Below are 22302 nucleotides of genomic sequence, written 5' to 3'. Positions count from 1 at the left end.
CATCTTCCTTGCTCCCTTTTCCTATGCTTTTCCTGGTAGGGAGGATTAACCATCTGGGCCTGTGTTCTTGGGTAGGGAAAGTTCACTGTAGCCTCTTCAGGAAAGAAGGCCCTGTGTAGGCAGCATGTGTGGGGGAGCCCTGGGTGCGGGAGTCTCAGAGTGAGCAGCACACTCACCTGGGGGCTCAGTTGCTTCACCTGCTGGTGCCCTGGAGGTGTACTTTCTGTTAGGGCATTTTTATTTTTGTTTTTTTTTTAATCAGATACATTTAAAATCAAAATAGATATTGTCTCCCCTGTCATAATCCCAGAGGAAAACAAATGTTGAAACAGGGAGAAGTGTGTTCGCACTGTGAAAAGTACACAGATTCCACTAGGTTGTGTAAGTATGAAACAGGAGTCAGGCATGGTTCTGTTTGTTCTTGGACAGCATGGAAACCACCAACCCTTTTTTTTATCAAGATGAAAAATGAAAACCTGGCGTCGCCCTTATTATTTTTGTCACGTTGGGCATCTGGTAGGGCAGATCTGAATTTCAGGATATAAGTTGGAGATGGTCCTGGGACTTGCGGAGCTTGGCTTAAGTGCAGAGCAATGCTTAGTCACCATGAAGCAAGGGGTAGACGTGGGCCGGGCGCAGCTCAGTGGCAGAGGCTTCTCCAGCGTCACAGGACTCTGGGTACCAACCCCAGCATGGCGCCTATAAAAAGAGAAGAGCTGGGTGGTGTGGTCCATACTGCAACTGAGCACTCAGGAGGCAGGGGATAATTGCTGTGATTTTAAAGCCATCTTGGGCTACAGAATGAGGCCTTGCCTCTGTACCCCTGGAATAATAAAAAGGACAGCTAGACATGATAACATGGTCCTTCAATCCCTGCTCTTAGAAGGACAGAGGATCAGGAGAAGTTCAGGGTTATGCTCAGTTACACAGAAGTTCAGGGCTGCCCTGTCTCAAACAGTAACAACATCCACTCTCAGTTAACATAGGAAGTTCAAGGCCACTGTGGGCTCAAGGCTCAAACAGTGACAGCAAAAGACAAACAGAGGAAAAGCACCATGTGGGGAGTTCCTTCTAAGAAATTCTGTAGGAGCTTTCTGGGGTGACCCACACCTTTAATCCCAGCATTCAGGCAGAGGCTGGAGAATCTTGGTGCATTTGAAGCTAGCTTGATCTACACTTTGAGTTCCAGGACAGCCAGAACCAAACAAAAACTCTGTCTTTAAAAAAAAAAATTAAAAAAAAGAAAGACATCCTGTAGGGCAGAGATGTAATCCTGGTTCTTTGGGAGACTGAAGCCATACGAAACAGCAGGCAAGCCTTGACTTCTGCCTGTGTCTGCTTTCTTTTTCATTACTGTCTCTTTAGTTAGCATACAGAATAATAGATTCATGATGACATTTTCACACCAAGCTACCTTCCTGCTTGTTTATGTTACCTCTCCCTGTTTCTGCCACTAAAGAAAGCCTGCAGGTAAGAGCTCTTCCCGAGGTCCTGAGTTCAATTCCCAGCAACCACACGGTGGCTCACAGCCACTGCTGCCCTCTTCTGGCCTACAGGCATACATGTAGACAGAACACTGTACATAATAAATAAATTTTTTTTTTTAAAAAAAGAAAGCCTTTAAAATGAAGTTGGAAGCTGTTGTCCAAGATACTTTTAAGAAAAAGGAATGAACCCATAAGTATTCTTTTGACTTTTCTTATTTTGTTGTTGTTATAAGTAAGAAAAATTTTAATTACTCAGCATTTTGGAAATTTAAATTGTAGGCTGCAAAATTCTCAATGTCTTATCTTCATCAGCCTTAGAATTTATTCTTCAGTTTTGTCTGTTATTCTTCTTGGCTTTCTCGGCTTTCTGTATCTACAGAGTTCATCTTCCAGTTCCCTGCCCGTACCTAGAGCTCTGCATTCTTCCTTTAGACTCCAGTGGTTGTCCTTGCTGTTGTCCGGGTCCATGCTACCCTGTAGTAGAAACTAACTCTAATTCTCTTCAGCTAGGTTCCCACTCAGGGATGCTCAAGTTGGTTTCCAGTCCTTCCCTTTGTGAACACTGTTGAAATGAACATTCTGTATGTGTGTTTCTGTAAAATAAATTCCAGGAAGTGGAACCTCTAAGCTCCAGGATTAGCATGTTTTAACTTTCAATATAAGCTTTTTTTTTTTTTTCTGAGATAAGGTTTCTCTGTAGCTTTGGTGCCTGTCCCGAAACTAGCTCTTGTAGATCAGGCTGACCTCGAACTCACAGAGATCACCTGCCTCTGCCTCCCGAGTGCTGGGATTAAAGGTGTGCACCACCACTGCTCGGCTACATCATTCTTTTATTTTATTTTTTTATATTTTTTTTGGTTTTTCGGGCAGGGTTTCTCTGTGGCTTTGGAGCCTGTCCTGGAACTAGCTCTGTAGACCAGGCTGGTCTCGAACTCACAGAGATCCGCCTGCCTCTTCCTCCCGAGTGCTGGGATTAAAGGCGTGCACCACCACCGCCTGGCCATCATTCATTTTTTATGTTTTCTTTTTACATTTATTTGATTTGATTTGTTGTGTATGTTTGTAGACATGTACATATGAAGCCATGTGAAGGTCCGAGGACTTTCTGAGTTGGTTCTCTCCTCGACCATGTAGGTTCTGGGGAAGGAGTTTCCTTGGTCTCAAATGCCTTTATACACTGTGCCAGGATCTTGCTGGTCCCCTTTCATCTTTTACTTACTTATTTCGTTTTGTTTCTGTAAGCTCTCACTGTGTAGCCGTGGCTGGTCTGGAACTTGCTGTGTACACCAGGCTGGCCCACACTCCCAGAGCCTGTTCCTGCTTCCTGTGTGCTAGGGTTAAAGAGGTGCCTCTTTCATCTTTTGAACACAGTGAAAAATGATACATCATAATTAAAGTTTTTTTCTTTAATTAAAATGAGACAAAGCGCCAGTGGTGCACACCTTTAATCTCAGCACTCAGGAGGCAGAAGCAGGCAGCTGGATCTCTGTGAGTTCAAGGCCTGGTCTACGAGAGCTCGTTTCGGGACAGGCACCAAAGCTACAGAGAAACCTTGTCAAAAAAAACCCAAACAAACCAAAAACAGGGTTTTTAGATTTCTATATGGTCCGTGATAGGCTCCAGAGAAAAACTATGTGCTTAGCCCCCAAGCAAACAGTGTACATGTTCTACTCAGGGTCATGGCTTGCACAGTGTTGCTTGCTTTCATCATCATCAGTGTGTGTGTGTGTGTGTGTGTGTGTGTGTAGTAACTCCTGGCTCTCCCACCCACTTCACTTCAGGTGCCTGGCCAGGCTACATGTGGGTGGGTCCTGTGTAAAGCATTAGGTAGGAGGGATCCGTCCTTTTAAGGGAGGTCTGGGGCTTGTCCTCTGACTTCTTTATCTAGAGGGCAGGGGTCAGTGAGCTGCTATCCCAGGCCTAATGCAAACCTCTGCCTGTTTTTATAAACAAGATTTTGCTTGAAACACATCATTTGGGTTTGCTCACGTGATGCCTGTGGATGCTCTCATGCCACAGAGGCTGTCGGGCTATCGAGACAGAGACCATATGGCCCACAAAGACAGAAATATTTACCGTCTGGCCCTTTATGGAAAGCATTTGCCAGCCTTCAGTCTAGAGTCTCTGAGAAGCTACACTGTCCTCCACCTGAGGGCAGAGGGTCAATACCCCCTAGAGCCCCCCCCCCCAGTATCTCTGGTTGCTCAGGATAGCTCTCCACCCCTTCCGCCAGGCTGGAGGGCTCCCCTTGGACATCCCCTTGTCCCATGAGGCTTCCCACGGGAGCTGATCTCTCATGGGAATAAACACTGAGAGAAATAGGAAGCGGCCGTGGAGGACAGACCAAAGCTGTTAGGCAATGTTCCTGGCTTTCTGCTGAGCAGAGCTGAATCTGCTTGTGACACAGCCCAGGCCTTTTAAAAAGCAGAACTGTCAGGCCCAGCTCCCGGAGACACCGCACTGGCCGCACAATGGCGCTTTCTGTTTGTGTCTCTCATCCGTGTTTTCATTTGGGGGACAAAGGAGTCTTCGAGGTTGTCTTTAGAACTCCCTAAATCAAATCTACGAGGGCTTTTAAACACAGAATGGCTCCTTGATAACCTGGAATGTGGGGGAATGTGTTGTCAGGGAAACCCTCATGGGAGGACTTTCTCAGGCCCAAGGGGCTTTGTATGACCTGGGCTGTGGGCTGTACACCCATCGGTGGAGAAGGGGCCCCAAGTTGGCAAAATGCCTTTTCCTCACAGACCAGGAGGAGGTGGCCCATAGCTTGTACCCCACCCTCCACCCTCACAGAGCTTTGGGAGTTCATACTCTGTCCTCCACAGTGTGGTCTTTTCCGCTAGTGAGGAGGTTCAGAGGTTAGCCCATAGTCAGGGCTGGTTCTCTCAGGTCTCTTGAAGCATGAGGCCTGGGCATCCCTGAGGGAGGTACACGCCTGTCCACTGGTGTAAGCACACACCCCATGGTGTGGAGCCTTGGCCTCCTCGGACATCTGGTCAGCACACTCTAGTCTGTTTGCTTAATGTCTCTAGTTTGTACAACCCTTTAACTCGCTCCATCAGCTGAAGCACAAACACCGGCCGGCGGCTGAGGTGGCGTCTTTGGGCCGCCACCCTACAATCCAGGGCCTGGGTTGCTTAGAGATGGGAGCAGACGCAGCCAAAACTGTGACCATATCTTTTCCACTTCATTACCCTGACCCTTGTCAGTGTGGGCGGGATGGGGAGTTCTGGTCTGAAACCCTCACAGGAAAGTGGTTACAAAATGTTCAGGGGGAAAAAAAATCTCTGTGGACTTTACTCATTTTATTCATTGCATTTGGCTTTAAACCCAAGGAAGAAATGATCCCAGGGGAATTAGATTGGAGTTTGAAGAGATTAGAGTACTCAGCCGGCTCTTTAAAGACCCGAAGGAAGGGTAGAAGTCAGTGGCCCTTGGGAGTGGATGGGCATCCGGCAGCTTTTCTGCTCAGCCCCATTCTGCAGCCAGCCAGGGTTTCATTTGCTTCTCTACCTGGAGAGCCCAGGTGCCAGGCAGGTAAAACTCTCCGAGTACCACAGCCCACATAACCTCTTCCTATTCCATCCATACCTTGGGACGCCGAAGCAGTCAGCTGATGGCCATTGGCCCGGGAAAAATGGGCCATCAGAGGGGTTCTACCTCATGAATTTGCTCCACGTGTGCTGGGGTTGACAGGAGGCAGTGGGGGTGTCGGTAGGGTTCTGGGCCTGGCAGGTGGAACGGGAGGCGGCTGGGAGAAGGCAGTTTTCCCTCCCTGCCCCTGCACCAGTGAAGCGGAAAGGTGACCACAAGGACCTTCCCAGCGAAGTGTGCTGAGGGGTGCCTGCTGGTTTCGGTGAGGGAACAGCCCAGCTTTGCCGAGTCCACTTGTCCAGACTAGCTCCTGGGTAGATAGTCTGGACAAGATAGGCTGGATCCTGGCCTATCTAGGCTTTACTGAACCCAGGGTGTGTATACCAGCCACCTGGGGATGAGAGTCATCTCTGAAAAGGGCCACAGGCCTAGAAATGTTAACCCCTACCTACTGCTGGGCTCTGACTTCATCAGAGTTAGGGTGTAGCCCCAGGGCGAGCGGATTCAGGAGGCCTTGGATATGAAAAAGGGGTGTCACTCACCCCACGGCCTCCCCTGGGGGTTCTTGTGAAAAAAAGGCATATGGTTTTGGTCATCTTAGGGTCCCTAAGAAAGATGGTCCAAAGTGCTTTTGGCCGTGGCCTCTGGGGATTCTTGTCCAGTGGCCTGAACACCAGGGGAGGGGTTGCCTGCAGCTGCTGTTTTCTCCCCGCTGGGAATGTGACACAGCTGGGCCTGTTTATGGTACAGCTGAGGGACTGAGAGAGCGTGAGTCATCAGGCTGAGGCCCGGGAGCCCAGGCATGGAGGACAGGTTTTCCTGGCAGAACAGAGGCAGCAAAGTGGCTGGGAAGAAAGCAAGAGCTGGGAGAGGGCCTTGAATTGCCCTACCTGTGAGTGTGCCCGAGAGCCAGGCAGTAGCCTCTGCCGTGTTTCCCTTGCCCCGCAGCATGGCTCCAGCTGCCTGTTTGGCAGCAGAGCGGGTCTTTCCCTCCAGCAGGCCCTCGCGGCCCCGCTAAGGCAGTCGGCTTCACACTTGCTACTTCAGCGCCATTGCCCGGCACCACTGTGTCCAGCAAGACTGGACCAAAGCTGGAGGAGAGACCAGACCAGTAAGATAGGGGACCCAGACCTGGAAGAAACAGGACGAGTCCATCTACAAACACATCCCTGGGTGGTATGGGCCTGGACCCAGGGGTCAGCTGAGAGCAGAGGTTGGTGGAGCTAAGAGGAGCATCTGGAAGGATGTAGAAGTCCCCAGTGAGCTGGCATCAGACAGGAGCCCGGGAGGGAGAGAGATGATGTGAAGAGAAATGGCTTGAGAGACAAACAGAAGTTACCATACCAGGCCTTGGTCTGACTGCACTTTTGGATCCTATGTTTGACCTTGAGGGAGTCCTTTGATTCTTAAGTGATTTGTTCTAAAATAAGGTCCCACGTAATGTAACTCAGGCTGGCAAGGGTTACTGAATCTCTGATCCTTCTGCCTCCACCTCCTGAGGGCTGATTACAGGTGTACGCCCCCATGCCCAGTGTAGACGCTGAAAGTTTTGTATTCAGTGAGTGAGCATGACAAGGAGCGTTTAGACAGTTGCTTTTAGGGCTTTAAAGACACTGTAGAAAGCAGGTGCTAAAATTAGTTGTTGTTAGTATACATACGATTTAATGGGAAGGAAATCTGAGCAAGCTGCCCCTGAGCCAGACAGTGAGGGAAATCTCTGGCAGGCAGGACTGCTTTGGGAAGAGAAGGACCCAGACGGAGGGAGAAAACACAATCACTGTTTACCACTTAGGTACAAAGTAACTAATACCACAGGGAAACCCTTGCTCTCTGTGCCCTTCCCTCCTGTGAGCCCTCTGACTATTGTCAGATGTTTATGCTTTGGGTTTGATTAGCCAGCCAAGGTCAGCCTCGCCGTCCTTATACCAAGCAGTTTCGTCCAGTACAAGCGCTAGGTAGTCCGGAAGCCTAAACACACTTGGACTATCTTGCTCTCTGCCTTTCCCCAAGTTTTTTTTTTAATATTTATTTATTTATTATGTGTATAGCATTCCTTCTATGTGTGCCCACAAGCCAGAAGGGGGCGCCAAGTCTCATTATAGATGGCGGTGAGCCACCATGTGGTTGCTGGGAATTGAACTCAGGACCTCTGGAAGAGCAGTCAGTGCTCTTAACCACTGAGCCATCTCTCCAGCCCTCCCCAAGTTTTTGAAACAGAGGAAAACCCATTTAATCCTGACCAGCCTGGTGCAACTTATTCTCCTGTCTTCACATCCTCAGTGCTAGGACTACAGAGGCCTGCCATCATACCCAGCTCGATCACCTATTTAAAATACGTCTTTTTGTTCATTTTTTGTTTAAAAAGCTATGAAAAACTTATATATTAAGAGGAAATTAGATTACAAAGAAAAACATAATTCCAATATTGGGCATACTGACTGACTTATTTATTTTTATTAATTTTTAGTTAGTATATAAAATAATAGGTTTCATTAGGACATGCTCATATGCCTTGCTGATATTTGTCCCCTACTCCTTTCTTCCAGCCCTTCTTCCTCACAAAAACACGTTTTCAGTGCTACAGATTAAACCTTGGACCTCACCCATGCTAGGCAAGCCCTCTCCCCCTGAGCTGACCATCTCAGACCATGACTGGCCTTACTCTATAAAAGAATCTTTGTAGAAGGGCATAATCAGTTTTTTTTCATTTATACCTCCATCTGGATTATTTTGAATCAACTACTATTAATTACTATTAATTTAATCCATATATGCAGTTAAGTGTGTATTTTAAGTGAGGTACTGAGGATTGGATGTGGGGCTCCAGCACATACAGACCCAGTACTGTCCCCCACCCCCAAAAGCAATTGTCTGAACTCTTTTCATGAATAAACGTAAAAGGACCTACGGTCTAAAACCAAAGCCTTTTAAAACAAGAATGTTTGTGGAGTGGCTAGGTTGAAGATACGTGCCCTGCTGGCGGGGTGTCAATTGGCGCATCTCTTCGGGGAAAGCCGTTTGTCAGCATATCGTAAGTCCCTAGAAAGTGTGCATTCCGTTCTCTTCAGGGATTTGCCTGGAGATAGAAGCCACCTGCACCTGCACTTACCTTCATCCTCAGGTTCATCGTTGAGCTGAGTGTGGTAGCTCATGCTTACAATCGAGCTCCTTAGAAGGCTGAGGCCAAAAGATCGTGAGTTCAAGGCCATCACAGCTAATATTTTAATTGAAGACCCTGTTTTTAAAGGCAAATTAGCCAGGCCTAGCAGGGTAGGACCTGTAATCCTAGTGACTTGGGAGGTTGAGGTTGGAAGATTGTTAAGTTAAAGGTCTGCCTGGGCTGCAGAATGTGTTCAAGGCCAGCCTGGATGAACTGAAAGTGAGAGGAAGGCGGGAGATGTAGTTCAGTGATGTGGCACTTGCCTAACACACACACACCTTGCCTTATAGTCTCAGTACTGCCCCCATCCCATATAAAATTTTGACTGAAACCTTTTGATGAATAAATGTAAAAGCACCTATGGTCTAAAACCAGAGACATGGATTCCTAAATTATAGATGGTTCTGATCAGGAAACACGCGCAGTCATTTCAGATTGTGTCAGAAAGGAACAGCAAATAGCTTTAGAAAACATTTATAATAATGTATCAGGTTAGAAGGAAAAGTTGGCAACCCTCGCCCATAATCCTAGTTCTTAGGGAGGCAGAGGCAGGAAACCATGTTTGCAGCCCCTAATAGCAAGTTTGAAGCTAACCTGGGCTATAGGAAACCCTTCTCGAAAACAAAACAAAACGAAAAAAACCATGTAGGGACTGGAGAGATGGCTCAGCAGTTAAGAGCGCTGGCTGCTCCTCTAGAGGACCAACCTGGGTTTGATTTCCAGCACTCTCATGGCAGCTCACAACCATCTGTAACTCCAGTTTCAGGGCATCCAACACCTTCTTCTGGCCTCCTTGGGTACCTGCATGCAAATGGTGCATAGATATACATGCCGGCAAAACACCCATGCGCATAGAATAAAACAAAATATTAACCAAAAAAGGAAGTAAAGAAGCCAAGTGGTAGTGGCACGCGCTTTTAATCCCAGCACGCTGAAGGCAGAGGCAGGCAGATCTCTCTGAGTTCAAGGCCAGCCTGGTCTGCAAAGTGAGTTCCAGGACAGCCAGGGCTGCTAGAGAAAGTTGTATACACCTGTAGTTCCAACTATTTGAAAGACTAAGGCAGAAAAATAACTTATGCCCAGTAGTTTAAGACCAGCATTGGCAACATAGTGCAACTACTTCTAAAAAAAAAAAAAAAGAAAGAAAAGGAAAAGAAAAGAGTTTATGAAACAGTATGTTGGGCTGGTGAAATGGCTTAGGGGGTGAAGATGCTTGCTGCCAAGCCTGATGTCCCTAAAAACCACACGGTGGAAGGAAAGACCCAACTCCCACAAGTTGTCTTTTTTTTATATATATATATATTTATTTATTATGTATACAATATTCTGTCTGTGTGTATATCTGTGGGTCAGAAGAGGGCACCAGACCTCATTACAGATGGTTGTGAGCCACCATGTGGTTGCTGGGAATTGAACTCAGGACCTTTGGAAGAGCAAGCAATGCTCTTAACCACTGAGCCATTTCTCCAGCCCCCACAAGTTGTCTTTTTGTTCCAAATGTTTAACAATAGACATGCATTTCTTTTCTTTCTTTTCTTTTTCTTTTCTTTTTTTTTTTTTTTTTTTGTTGTTTGTTTGTTTTTCGAGACAGGGTTTCTCCAAAGTGGAGCCTGTCCTGGAACTAGCTCTTGTAGACCAGTCTGGACTCGAACTCACAGAGATCCTCCTGCCTCTGCCTCCTGAGTGCTGGGATTAAAGGCGTGCTCTGCCACTGCCCCGCTACATTTCTTTTCTAATTAGGAAAAATATTTATAATTTAAAATACAAGATATAGATGTTGTCGGGAAGCTATCTAACATACTTTACCCGAGGCTCTGTACTACCCTAAGAATGACATACTAGCCTAGCCAAAATAATACGATTTTCTTGCTTTGGTAACACTGTTCCAGGTTGGAGGCTGGGTGTGGTGGCCCATGCCAGTAATGCCAGGACTTTGGGAGACAGGGTAGCAAGACCGAAGATCATGGGAGACCTTGTCTCAAAAGAACAAATCAGAACAGGAATGCTCCAGACAGGTGGGCAGGAGGGAATAGTTCAGAGGCTGCCATTGGTCCTGCACAGGGCAAACAGCTGAACAGCCCTTCTGTCCCTGTCCTGAGTCTAGCGTAAGGAGATCAAGGCTGGGTGGGACACTCATCTCAAGCCCTTATTATGTTGGCCTCTGTCTTGGGTGAGGGTTAAGGCACTTGGGTAAAGAAAGACAAAAGAAAAGGGCCAGCCACCTTGTGGTCTGCTTTTGGGGGTGTTCCCTAGCTCTCCCGAGGAGGTTCTGCCCAGGACTGCTTGTGATGCAGGGAATTTTCCCTAAGGGCTGCATAGCTGTGTGTGCCTGAGTTCATGCTCAGAGTTTCCCAGCCTGATCATGCCTGGAGGAGGACTGGCGCTTGGCCTCCAGCTGCCCTGCTGATCCCTCTGATCTCTTCCTTCTCCACTTGTCCAGACTGGACTAGAATCCCCTGTGGGTGTGTTTCCCTCTTGCTACATAGGCAGGTGTCATCTTTTGAGTCCCTTCTCCATGGCTCCATGGATGTCTTTCCAACAAGTACGCTTTGCTGCCTGAACACATGCATTTAGGAACCGCGTGCGTTCTCGAAGTGCGGCAGTCTTTCCGGGCAGCTGTGCAGCGACCACAGTTACCTTTCCCCGCTCACCTGGGTGTGTTTGTGCATACTTGGCCACGTCCCATTTCCTTTGTCTCCTATGCCCCTCACTTGTCCCCTTCTCACCCTTCCCAGAAAGTCTAGAATGGTAAGAAAAATCTTTTGGTATGCTAAGAATTTGGAAGGAAACTTGACTGGTCACCCTGGCCTTGTACCATAAAACTTACAGATTTGTTAGTGTTCTTTTTCGGTCCTTTTCCTTACCAATATTCTGAAAGCATTTCTGATGTATAATGTGCATACCATTCATGTTACGTAGCTTGTGCACATTGAGTTTTAGTGATTTCACAGAGGTGTGTAAACATCACCTCCTCTTACGACAACACCCAGCCTCTTTGTTCTTTCGAGGCTGCATCTTGCTAGGTAGTCCTAACTGGTCTGAAATTAACTATGCCGACCAGGCTGCCCTCACACTTGTAGTGATCCACCTGCCTCTGCCTATCTTGGAGCATAGACATTTTCAATTTTTTTGATAATATTCATTACTTTTTATTTAATTGTTAGGAAAACCAGACAGAAATAATGAGAGACAAGCATAGCATCCCAGCTACCCCATTTTAGTAGCAAGGAATGGACTTGCAGTGGCCTTTCGTCTTGATAGGGTCTTTCTGTGAGCCTCAGCTGGCCCAGAACTTTGAAGATGCTCTTTCCTTAACCATCTGAGTGCTGGGATTCTGGGTGTGGGCCTCTGTGCTCGTCACACTGATAAAATAATCCCAGGCAATGAGGAAAGGCCAACACACGGGGGCTGCATTGAGTGAGCTAGGTGGACATAACTCAAGAGAACGTCCCGAGCACCAATGGCACTGTTTCATGTCATGGTACAGGCTCCTGAGAGGGGAGAGCAGCTGTGGGGAGGGTATGCTTTGTCCAGTGTGTTGGATCCCATCCATGGCTGTGTTGTGGTAACTTTAATTTTTTTTTAATTCATTTAATTCTGTAGAGGCAGAGAATCACTCTTGGAGCTGAGAAGATGACTTGGGTATTGATTCTCTGGTGCCTTGTGGATCCTGGGATCAAACTCAGACTGTCAGACTTGATGGGTGGCAAACACCTTTACTCCCTGCACTGTATCTCAGTGCCCAATATGTTGTACCTTTTTTCCCCCAGATATTTTATTTTATGTGTATGGCGTGTTGTCTGTCTGTACATATGTATGTGTACACGTGTGTGGTACACCGAGGTCAGAAGAAGGCATTGGAGTTAAGGATGACTGTGAGCCACCCTGTCAGTGCTGGGAATCAAACCCAAGTCCTCTGCAAGAGCAAGTGCTCTTAACTGCTGAGCCACGGCTCTAGGCCACGGCGTGGTGTCTTATCAGGCTTGGGAGTCATGGGGTTAGGCCTTGAAATCATTTCAGATGGGCCTGCTCTTGCTCTGCGTCCATGCTCAAAGTGCTCATGGCAAAACCAAACCTGAGTCTTCCTAATCTTAGCTTTCTGGAGGTGCCTGCCAGGTGACTCCCAGTTGGAGAGAATCCTCTACTTACACTAAAAAACTCAGGCAGGAACTGGGGAGCCACCTGTCTTGTTAGGATTGTGATTGGCGCCTTCCAGAAACATACTTTCAAAACCGAAAGCAGCTTTTGCTGACATCTGGTCCTTTCTGGGACTCTGATATTTTTATTTATAAAATGACACTCATTTCCCCAAATAGAGTCTTATTTTTAACGGGCTTCTTCCCTTTGAGGGGTGCCTAAGACTCACAGCTTTGCTCTCTGATATCTCCTTCAAATATGGTGACTATGGTAAGGTCTGTGTCGTCGAGCGTGGTGGGGGAGTGTGCAGACAGTTAATGCCGTGTCATTTCTTCTTCCTTACCTCTGCCCCTTCTCCATCTCTGTCCGGGAAGGGAAAACTTGCAATTAGTGGCAATTGCCTAGTCTGCTATGCTGTGAATTCCACAGAGGGAGAGCAGGTGAGACGTGAGGCCTGGCCATTGCTAGCTGCTCTCTTCCCTCCTCCCTCAGGCCAGTCCGACTCAACCCAGAGCAGTGATTGCAGCCTAACACAAAGTCATAAGCTTACTCAAAACGAGACCTTCTTGCCATTCTTGTAAGCTCAATTGCGTAGCTCTCTGGTATGAATTTTGCAGATGACAGTGTTGTCATAATGTCAAAGATGAGACACACCTTTGACCTAAGCGTTTCTTTCCTCCATCCATCCCCTCAGCTGCCCAATATGTTCGGTGACCTTCGATCTACGTTTATTGCCTTGATGATCGGATCCTACGCTTCCTCAGCAGTTACTTTCCCAGGAATCAAGGTGAGGGTGTGGCCAGTCAGTACCCCCACCCCAACTCATACTTTATCCTAGCATCTGGGCAGAGCCCCCCCCCCAAGCCACTGCAGCCTCTCTGAAGAGAAATAATTATGGGCGTTAGGGATGGCCCCTCAACTGCCCCTCCCACCTGGGCAGGATGCACCTGGTAACACAGGAGCAAGAAAAGAAAACCACTGGGCCTTCAGGGGGAGGGCTTGAGTGTGTACTGTGGCGTGTGACCACAGGCTGCCTGGGGAAGGGAAGGTAGGGTGAGTGAGCTGGCCGCTGGTCCTGGGAGTCTCCAGCCTGTTGATGTTGGGCCCACGCTCCCTATTAGCCAGAGTCTGCTGGCCGCCAAGTTGCTTCAGCTGTTTCCCTCCCAGGCATGATTGTGAGCCGGTGGAAGTCATGTGAGATCAGGAAGAAGCCCAGGCTCACAATCTCCTAGGCTCAGGTCCCTCCCCTCTTGTGTTGCTCTGTCAGGGTGTCACCAGGGGCTTTGCCCTCCCAAAGCACTGGCATCAAGGCGAAGCTAACTTTAGGAGTATGGGGTGAGATGAGAGGGAGCCACGGGTGTTGGCTGGGAAGCTGGGAATCCATGTGGTGGGTGGTAGGAATTGGCTAGCCATCCTGTGAACTTTTTCCTGCTCCTGGATGGTAGAGGAAGCAGAAGTTCCTCATCTTCTGTATATACGTACCTGCTGGGCTCCATCCTAGGGAGCTGGGCAGCTACAGGCTAGGACACTGAGGAGACCCTCACATTGGATCTGGGGAGAGTTGAGGATAATCAAGACAGGCCCGGGGACCCAGACCTATAGTCATAACTACTAAGGAAGCTGAGGCAGGACAGGATGGCAAGTTGGGCTACAAGGATGGCCTACTTGGGCTACAGAGCAAGTTCAAGGGCAACCTGGGCGAGGAAGTCAGGACTTGTCCCACAGGTTTTTGTTTGTTTATTTTTTGTTTTGTGGGTGTTTGCTTGTTTGAGACAGGGTTTCTTTGTGTGGCCTTGGTGCCTGTCCTGGAAATAACTGTGTAGTCCAAGATGGCCTTGAACTCACAGAGGTCTGCCTGTCTCTGCCTCCCCGTGCTGGGATTAAAGGCGTGCGCCACCACTGCACCGCTTGTCTCACAGTTTTTCCAGGGCCAGAGTTAGCTTATTGGTGGATACTTGGTCAGCACACAGGAGGCCCTAAGTTTGCTTCCTAGTTAAAAAAAAAAATGATGACAGTCAATGCTAAAATGCACAGCAATCTGTCCTCCGTCAACATCACCACTTACGAATAGTGTCAAGGCCTGTCCCACGGAGGAGCTAAAGGGGCTGTGTCGGTCAGTCTCCTGAGTATCTTGGAGCACCTGCCGTGTGTGTTCTTAAAGGCGAGAGAAACATCAGTGGATGAGGCTGCCAGACCCCTTGTTCTTGGGGAACTGGACTGATAGTCGGTGAGCCCAGCAGCAGAAAGGCTAGGCTGCTTGTGGAAGCAGGGGATCAAGTGTTCAAGACTCCATAGTGAGTTTGAGGCCAGCCAAGACTACACAAGAACCTGTCTCGAAACAAAGAAGAAAAACCCTCAGGAGGAGAACAATCTCAGCCAGCTCTGTTCACTGTGACCCTATGAGACAGGCATGGCAGCGATAAAGTGGTCACCTCTTAAGATGGTGACATTTGTAGCCAGGGCTGTTAAACAGAAAAACCCTGTCTGGGAAAAAAAAATGATGGTGACATTTAGCCAGGCAGTGGTAGCTTATACCTTTAATCCCAGCACTCGGGAGAGGATCTCTGTGAGTCTAAGGCCATCCTGGCCTACAGAGTAGGTTCCAGGACAGTCAGGGCAACACAGAGACACCAGGTCTCCAAAAATCAAAGCCAAAAGAAAAAAGTGACATTTGGTTCAAATTGGATTCCAGGGACAGAAAGGTTGGGATTAGCAGAATACAGGGTTTCTAAGCAGTGCAGCTCACAGGGTCGTTCGTGCCTTATCGTACAGCCCAGACAATGGCAGCTCCCAGCTGTCCCTGTCCCAACTGGCTTCCCACTGATACCTCTGTCCCCTGACAGCTCATCTACGATGCTGGTGCCTCCTTTATTGTCATCCTGGTGGTTTGGGCTGGCTGCTCTGGCCTGGTCTTCTTCAACTGTTTCTTCAACTGGCCCCTAGAGCCCTTCCCAGGACCAGAGGACATGGACTACTCGTAAGTCGGCCCGCTTTCTGTCCTACCTTCCTGCCAGCCAGGGTCCCAGCAGCACCAGCAAACTCCCTTCCTGTGGCCTCTAGGGTGAAGATTAAGTTCAGCTGGCTGGGCTTTGACCACAAGATCACAGGGAAGCAGTTCTACAAGCAGGTGACCACAGTGGGGCGCCGCCTGAGCGTGGGCAGCTCCATGAGGAGCGCCAAGGAGCAAGCTGCGCTGCAGGAGGGTCACAAGCTGTGCCTGTCCACTGTCGACCTGGAGGTGAAGTGCCAGCCTGAGGCTGCAGGTATCCAGCACCTGACTCCGTGCTCCAGGTTGGCCCAAGAGATCCGTGGGGGCATCCTCATTTACACCGCAGGAGGAGCCCAGGGCCCGCTTGGTTGGGAATCACTGGCTGTGGATCTGTGGGTAACCCCTCACCAAATTCCTGTTCTGTCTCACAAGGGGCAGAGGCACCACCTGTCCTGTTTTACACACACACACACACACACACACACACACACACACACACACACACACACACATCCCAGAGCTCAGGGAATCATCAACACCATGAGCCTCGCCATGGGCTTGGCCACCCTCACCTCCCACACAGTCAGCACGTTGGGCCTTCTTCCCTTCCCCAGGCCCTGGATGCTGGATGGGCCGTGTTTCCTGGCCTGAGCCCCATGCCTTCTTCCCACAGCTGCCCCCTCGTTCATGCACAGTGTGTTCAGCCCCATCCTGCTACTCAGCCTGGTCACCATGTGTGTTACACAGCTGCGGCTCATCTTCTACATGGGAGCCATGAACAGCATCCTTGAGTTCTTAGTCAGCGGTGACCAGAAGACAGGTAAGTGTTGTCCGGGCCTTGATGCGCATCCTCAGGGTAGGGCGATGCTGTCACTCTCATCAACCAAGTGAAGCCCCAGCAGCCCCAGCAGCCCCAGCAGCCCCAGCAGCAGGAGGTATTCTGTTGCGCTAGATCAGTCGGGCTGGGAAATCGCAGAGTCTGAGGCCCCGTCTGCTTGTCAGGGCTGTCTTCTTGCAGCCAGCCTGACTGTTCTTTCATGTCCCCATCAGGGTTTCCCCAGCTAAGGAGGGAGAGAACTGAAAAAGCTCCCTGTTTAGGGTGTGGGGTGTCTGTTTCCAGTGCCAGTGGGGAGGGCTCGGGGCTGTGTCTGTACTGAAAACACTACCCAGAGGAGAAGACAGCAGCCTGCCCCACCCAGTCACATCCCCGTTCTGAAAGGACTGGCTTGGCATGTGAACAACCCAGGGGCTGAGGGAAGGACCTTTGTCCTGGCAGAGGACTCTGGGTCAGTGGGGGCCCATTCTAGGATCAGTGTCCCGCCCTGGGAACCAGGGAAAACAGAGGCTTCCCAGGAAGGAGTAGTCCAGTTGAGGCTTGTTCACTCTGGAAGCAGAGCCGATAACCCACAGGAAGGCCCCGGCAGGTCTTCAGCTGACGAGGGGCTTTGCTTCACAGAGAAAGTCAGTACTTCCCCAGGGCCTGGATGACTCAGCCGCAGTCATCCTGAGCAAGCAGGACAAACACATTCGGCAAATCCTCCTTGCTGGCATTCTCACCAGCCTGCCACTTTCTTTTGTTGGCTAACTTGTTTTTACCGAGGGAAAGATAATGCATGCCTTTCAAGGAGCCAAATACCAGTTTTCCACAGGGACAGGAAGGCCTGCTTTCGCAGAGGGAAAAGCTCCAGGCACCTCCTGGATCCTCAGGAGGGAGAAAAAAGGGAAAGACACTGTATATAATGAGCAAAAAAATCATGATGGGGCGCAGTAATGGCCTCAGGGTCCTTATGGGAGAAAAAGACTTTCGGCTTTGCTTAGTCCAGTGGTAATTTCCTAACTTTATACCTTTGGTACCTGTTTTGTTTTGTTTTAAGATACGGGGTCTTGAATTGAAGCGTAGCTCCCTTGACAGTGCTTTCTTAGCGTGAAGCCCATGGTTCGCCCAGTACCACATAAACCAGTGTGGTGGTAAACGCCTGTAATCAGCACTCCAAAGGTAGCAGCAGTAAGATCAGATGTTCAAAGTCATCTGAGTTTACAGAGCAAGTTGGAGGCCTGCCTGGGTTAACCAGTGTGTATCTGGGTGGGTCTTGCTTGCTGCTTCGCCTAGGCTCTCCAGCCGCCCTCCGACTTCAGGCTCCTGTAGCTATAACTACCACACCGTGGGCCATCCTATGTGGTAAAACACTTTCGTTTTTCTGAGATGTGGTAGCCTAGGCTGGCATGGAACTTGCTTGGTAGACCAGGTTGGCCTCACTGTAGGGGATTCTCCTGTCTCAGCCAAGCACGGGGATTGTCATCACATCAGCTTACCTTCTGGTATTTCTCTTAGGCCTTTGGGTGGGACCAGCCGAGCAGGTGCAGATGCTGGCTGTCACGTGGCCCTCTGAGCACAGCTTTGAGGAGTTGGTCCTCTCCGTCCTCCTTGAGAGATGGCTCGGTGTGAGGCTTGCATGGCAAGCACCTTAGCTGTTAAGACATCTCACTAGCCCTAATTTTCTTCCTTTCCATTCTGCTGGACATGATGGCACAGGCCTTCAATCCCAGCATTCAAGAGCAGAGGCAGGTAGATATCTGAGTTCAAAGTCAGCTTGAGAGCCCGAAGTACACAGTGAGTTCTAGACCAGCCAGATCTAGCTGTGAGACCTTGACTTCAAAACAAAACAAAAAAAAAGTCCCAGGACGCGGGAGGCAGAGGCAGGTGGATCACTGCCTTCTAGGACAGCCAAGGATACTCGGGCAAACCATGTCTAGAAAAACAAACGCAAAGATGGACGTCCTGATTCACTACCATAATCTCAGGTACTGGGGCAGGCGAGGCAGGAAGACTGATTTTGAGGTTGGTTTGGCTGTACAGTGAGACCTTACCAAAAAGAAAAAAGAACAAAAGGCCAGCTTCAGGAAATAGAGGGACTCGGGAGAGGAGGTCTGAGCATAGTAGACCGGAGCTTTGTTCCCCCAGTCTCTGGCACCACATCCACAGGCCTGGCTCTGCTCAGAAGGGCGGCCTTGGGGTCAGGGAGCCAGTGAGGGAGAAGCCTGGCTGTCTAGGGAGAACGCTGGTGTCAGATGACCATGACTGGCACGGCTCCTTTGACCTTTCCTTCTGAGTGCAGCAGGAGGTGGCAGCGACAGAGCAGCATTCCCACAGGGCCACATGGTCAGACTCCAACTCTGCCAGGGCCTTCAGCACACCACTTCCCCGTCGTGGTGCCTGGCCAGGGCCACAGGCTGACTCACCAGCTGCCAGGAGGATGTCAGCTGGGCCTGGCTCCCTCACACCCAGCTCTGGAGCTGGAGCGGGCAAGGCCTTCATCCACTGCTCTGGGGTCTCCTGGGAAGTGGAGTGTGTGGTGGGCCCGCCTCCTGTCTTTGTACTTCTACCTCTGACCTCTTCTTTCTGCTTTTCCACCTTTGCTCTCTCGATGAAGTGATGGCAACTGGTAAGCAGGGGGTTGTCGGGGAACCTTGCGACACTTCTCTCAGCTACTGTTCAGAGACTTCTCGCCTCAAATTTCAAACATCCCTCTTGACTAAATGGGTGGGGTGGAGTGGAACATTTAGCGGTCAACTATTTTTTTTTGTCCCCCACTCCCTACAATTTTAAGCCTCTGTGAAGATGGGAAGCCCTGACGTCAGAGTCCCCGTGAATAGTGCCTTCCTGGTATATTCTGGGGACAGAAAGGATGATCAGTCACATATAAAGCCCGGTCATGGGCATTAGTGATTTTGTGGTTTCCAAGTCAGAGTGACTTCCCGAAAGCTTGGTGTTGGGGAGGAATTTGTCATTGTGACATGCTGGGTTTCATTAGTTGTTACAGGGAAACAGTAGAGGTTTGGAGCAGAAAAGTTGGCCATTGTTCTAGCTTCAATTTCAGAAGTTGCAGTCTGTAGGTTCCCTTCAACCCACACTGACCAGGGGCTCCACGGCAGACTCAAAGCCTGGAGCGCCCATGACAGGCCGTCTTTCTTCCCAGTTGCCCTCTATACGTCCATCTTTGGCGCGCTCCAGCTGCTTTGCCTGCTGACAGCCCCTGTCATTGGCTACATCATGGACTGGAAGCTAAAGGAGTGTGAAGATACTTCTGAAGAGCCCGAGGAGAAAGACACCACTCAGTATGTAGGCCACAGCCCACTCTCGGCCCCCAGAGAAGGGCAGCAGGGCCATATTGCATGTTAGGAGGGGCAAGCCCAGGGCCCATTGTTCCCACCATATGGAAATTCCCTGATGGGATGAAATGGGAGCCACTGAGGCAGATGAGAGCAGAGGGAAACCCAGGACCCCAGGTTTGGCATGAGCCACTGGCACGAACCGCACAAGGGGGCTACTATTTTAAAGCCACTTGCTGCTGGGGTTCATTGCTCCTACTTGAATTGTAAGCTACTCCAACCAAGTATGCTAATGATGTGCGGATTCTGAAGATTCAGCAAGGCTCGGGAGCCCTGCCTTATGGAAGGGCTGGGCTCTAAGATCAGAGGATGAGTTAAACGCTGTCTTCTACACTCCCATCACGTGATAGGCTGTTATTTATTGTATCAGGCCCAATGCCAAGCACTGAACACACAGTGCCTCACTTCAGCTTCAGTACCATGATGCAACGTGTGTTAGTGTTGTACCCATTTTAGAGATGAGGGGACCAGGGATAAGTGTCCACGTCTTCTTACAGAGGTGGTTAATTAGGAAGTGGTGGGCCTGGGAACTGCTGCCCTCCTTTGCGCATTTGCCATCCGTTCTTGGGATTATCCTTGGGGTTTCGGTGTGGGTGGCGTGGCTGGAATCAGTAATAGTTAATCCACAAGGAAATAATTACAGAGGCTCTCTGTTATCTAGGTTAGGCCCCAGAGCCAAAGGGCTATTTGCCATCCTGGTTCCATCTGCTGTGTATTTGCTTCCCCTCACCCCATCCTGCCCCCCAAGGGGAAACCAACTCACTCCCTTATTTGGCTTATTATCTGGCTTATTACCAGCTTCCTGCATGATACAGGTGCAGTGAGCCTTTGCTGCACCCTTGCTGGGGCACACTCTACTCCTCCCCCTCCCCGCCATCAGCTGAGCTCCCTGAGCAGGGGCACGGGGTGACACTCTTCTCGGCTGTGAGAGCCTCCGCGTGAATCAGCCTCTGCTCAACTGAGAGCGCCCCTACTCCTGACCTAAGATGAGGCTGAGGTGTGGAACTTGCATTAGCCCACATCCTGGGATCCCCGAGACCTGACCTTCTGGGGAGGGTCCGCCTTTCTCCAGGGAACCTCACCCCCACCCCAAGTCCTGTGTGCTCTTTCTCCACAGAGGTGAAAAGAAGCAGAAACGAGACAGGCAGGTCCAGAAAATCACTAACGCCATGCGGGCCTTCGCCTTTACAAACGTGCTGCTGGTGGGCTTTGGGGTGACCTGCCTCATTCCTAGTTTGCCTCTGCAGGTAGGTCTGGGGATGGCACACAGACGGGGGATATTTAGAGGCTAAAATATGCACGTGACTTAATTAATTCAGTTTGGCCAGCTGTTAGTGTTTGCTGGCGGCACTGCCCGGGGATGACTGAAGAGGAGGGACACCTCTCCAAGAAGGCACACCTGTCCTTAGGCACCTTATGTGCCATGCCATGGGCACCACCATCGTCTGTTTCCTGGAACTGTGTGGTTTTGTATTTTCTCAGACACTTGAAATTTGATGTCTAAAGAGGTTTGGCCAATGCCGAGGGTGGTGGCACGCGCTTGTAATCCCAACCCTCTTAGTGGCAGAGACAACAATGTCCATGTGACTGTTATCCTAGAGAGAGTGACTGAGCCTGGCTGGGCGTAAGGATTCAAAGATTTACTTCCTTTGTACAAGGTTTCTTTTGTCTTTTGAGACATTGTCTTTCTGTGTAGCCTAGGCTGGCCTCAGACTCGATTCTCGTGCCTTCACCCTTCCAGTGCTGGGATCATAAGAACACACCACCACTTTTTGCCTTGCACAAGAAGTCTGAGTGTTCTGAAGTCTGACTTGCTAGCATTTGTAAGCCAAGTAGACTTTGCACCTACCTGGTCCCACCCTTTGGTCTGTGAAGATGTTCTAGGAGTCCATTTGGGCCCAGGTCCCACGTTTACAAGGTGGGGGGATGCACCTGATTGCTTCCCAGTGGGTGTAGCCCAAGTGCAGATATGCCTCATGCCAACTCTGGGAGGAAATGAAGAGGCTCTTTGTTTGCAAGGTGCCAGGTGTTGTTGAGCTACGTTGAGCACACAGGTGAGCACACCCACAGGTGCTGCCACACATACATGCTGGCACTGGGTGTGCAGACCAGAGTAAGCCGTGGGAGACTCGCACCAGTTCCGGGGGGAGGGGTAGACTCTGGCAGACCCCTGTCACGACCATCTTGTCCAGTCGAGGGACAATGCTCAGTTGCAGACAGTCATCTGCCTTTTGTTTCACTTGGTTCTCCTGGAAGGCCAGCTGTGAAAAGGCAGCAATGCATGTGAAGGAAGAGACGGGGCTGCGTAAATTCACAGCTGCATAACCTTTCAAGCCTGCCAGGAGTAGTCCTGACCCTCCGCCGCCCACAGTCCTGGGAGCAGGGCCTAGCTGCTAATGCAGGATGGCAGGGATGTATATGAAAGAAAAAAGGAGCGGACACGGGGCTCTATGGCGGCGGGCTAGTGCCTCTCAGGGGTCATTGACTAACAAGGCCTTCTCAGAGATAGCTAGCAGGAAGAGGCCTTTCAAAACCTGTTGATAGAGGGCCTGGAGAGATGGCTCAGAGGTTGAGAACACTGACTGTTCTTCCAAAGGTCCTGAATTCAATTCCCAGCAACTTCATGATGGTTCACACCCATGTGTAACGAGATCTGGTGCTCAGAACAGTGTATACATAATAAATAAATAAATCTTAAAAAAAAAAACCACAAAGCTGTGATAGAGATTTGCAAGGCAGATAAAGACAGCCATTAGGGCCAG

At 49.7% G+C, this 22302-nt stretch overlaps 1 protein-coding gene across 6 annotated transcripts in view; it reads left to right on the top strand.

The window, feature by feature from the left end:
* Slc43a2 (solute carrier family 43 member 2) overlaps window positions 1–22302 on the top strand; it is a 42058-nt gene that overhangs the window by 15312 nt on the left and 4444 nt on the right. For all 6 annotated transcript variants that reach the window (XM_075991644.1, XM_075991643.1, XM_075991641.1 and 3 more), the window contains exons 6-11: window positions 13076–13168; window positions 15225–15358; window positions 15442–15644; window positions 16044–16190; window positions 19348–19486; window positions 20658–20787. In XM_075991644.1, the coding sequence (XP_075847759.1) occupies window positions 13076–13168; window positions 15225–15358; window positions 15442–15644; window positions 16044–16190; window positions 19348–19486; window positions 20658–20787 (846 nt within the window). The remainder of the gene's footprint in view (window positions 1–13075; window positions 13169–15224; window positions 15359–15441; window positions 15645–16043; window positions 16191–19347; window positions 19487–20657; window positions 20788–22302) is intronic.

Source organism: Microtus pennsylvanicus, chromosome 11, assembly GCF_037038515.1.
Source record: "Microtus pennsylvanicus isolate mMicPen1 chromosome 11, mMicPen1.hap1, whole genome shotgun sequence".
Taxonomy (NCBI): domain Eukaryota; kingdom Metazoa; phylum Chordata; class Mammalia; order Rodentia; family Cricetidae; genus Microtus; species Microtus pennsylvanicus.
Note: the sequence above shows the minus strand (reverse complement) of the source record. Positions and strands in the feature narration are given on the sequence as shown.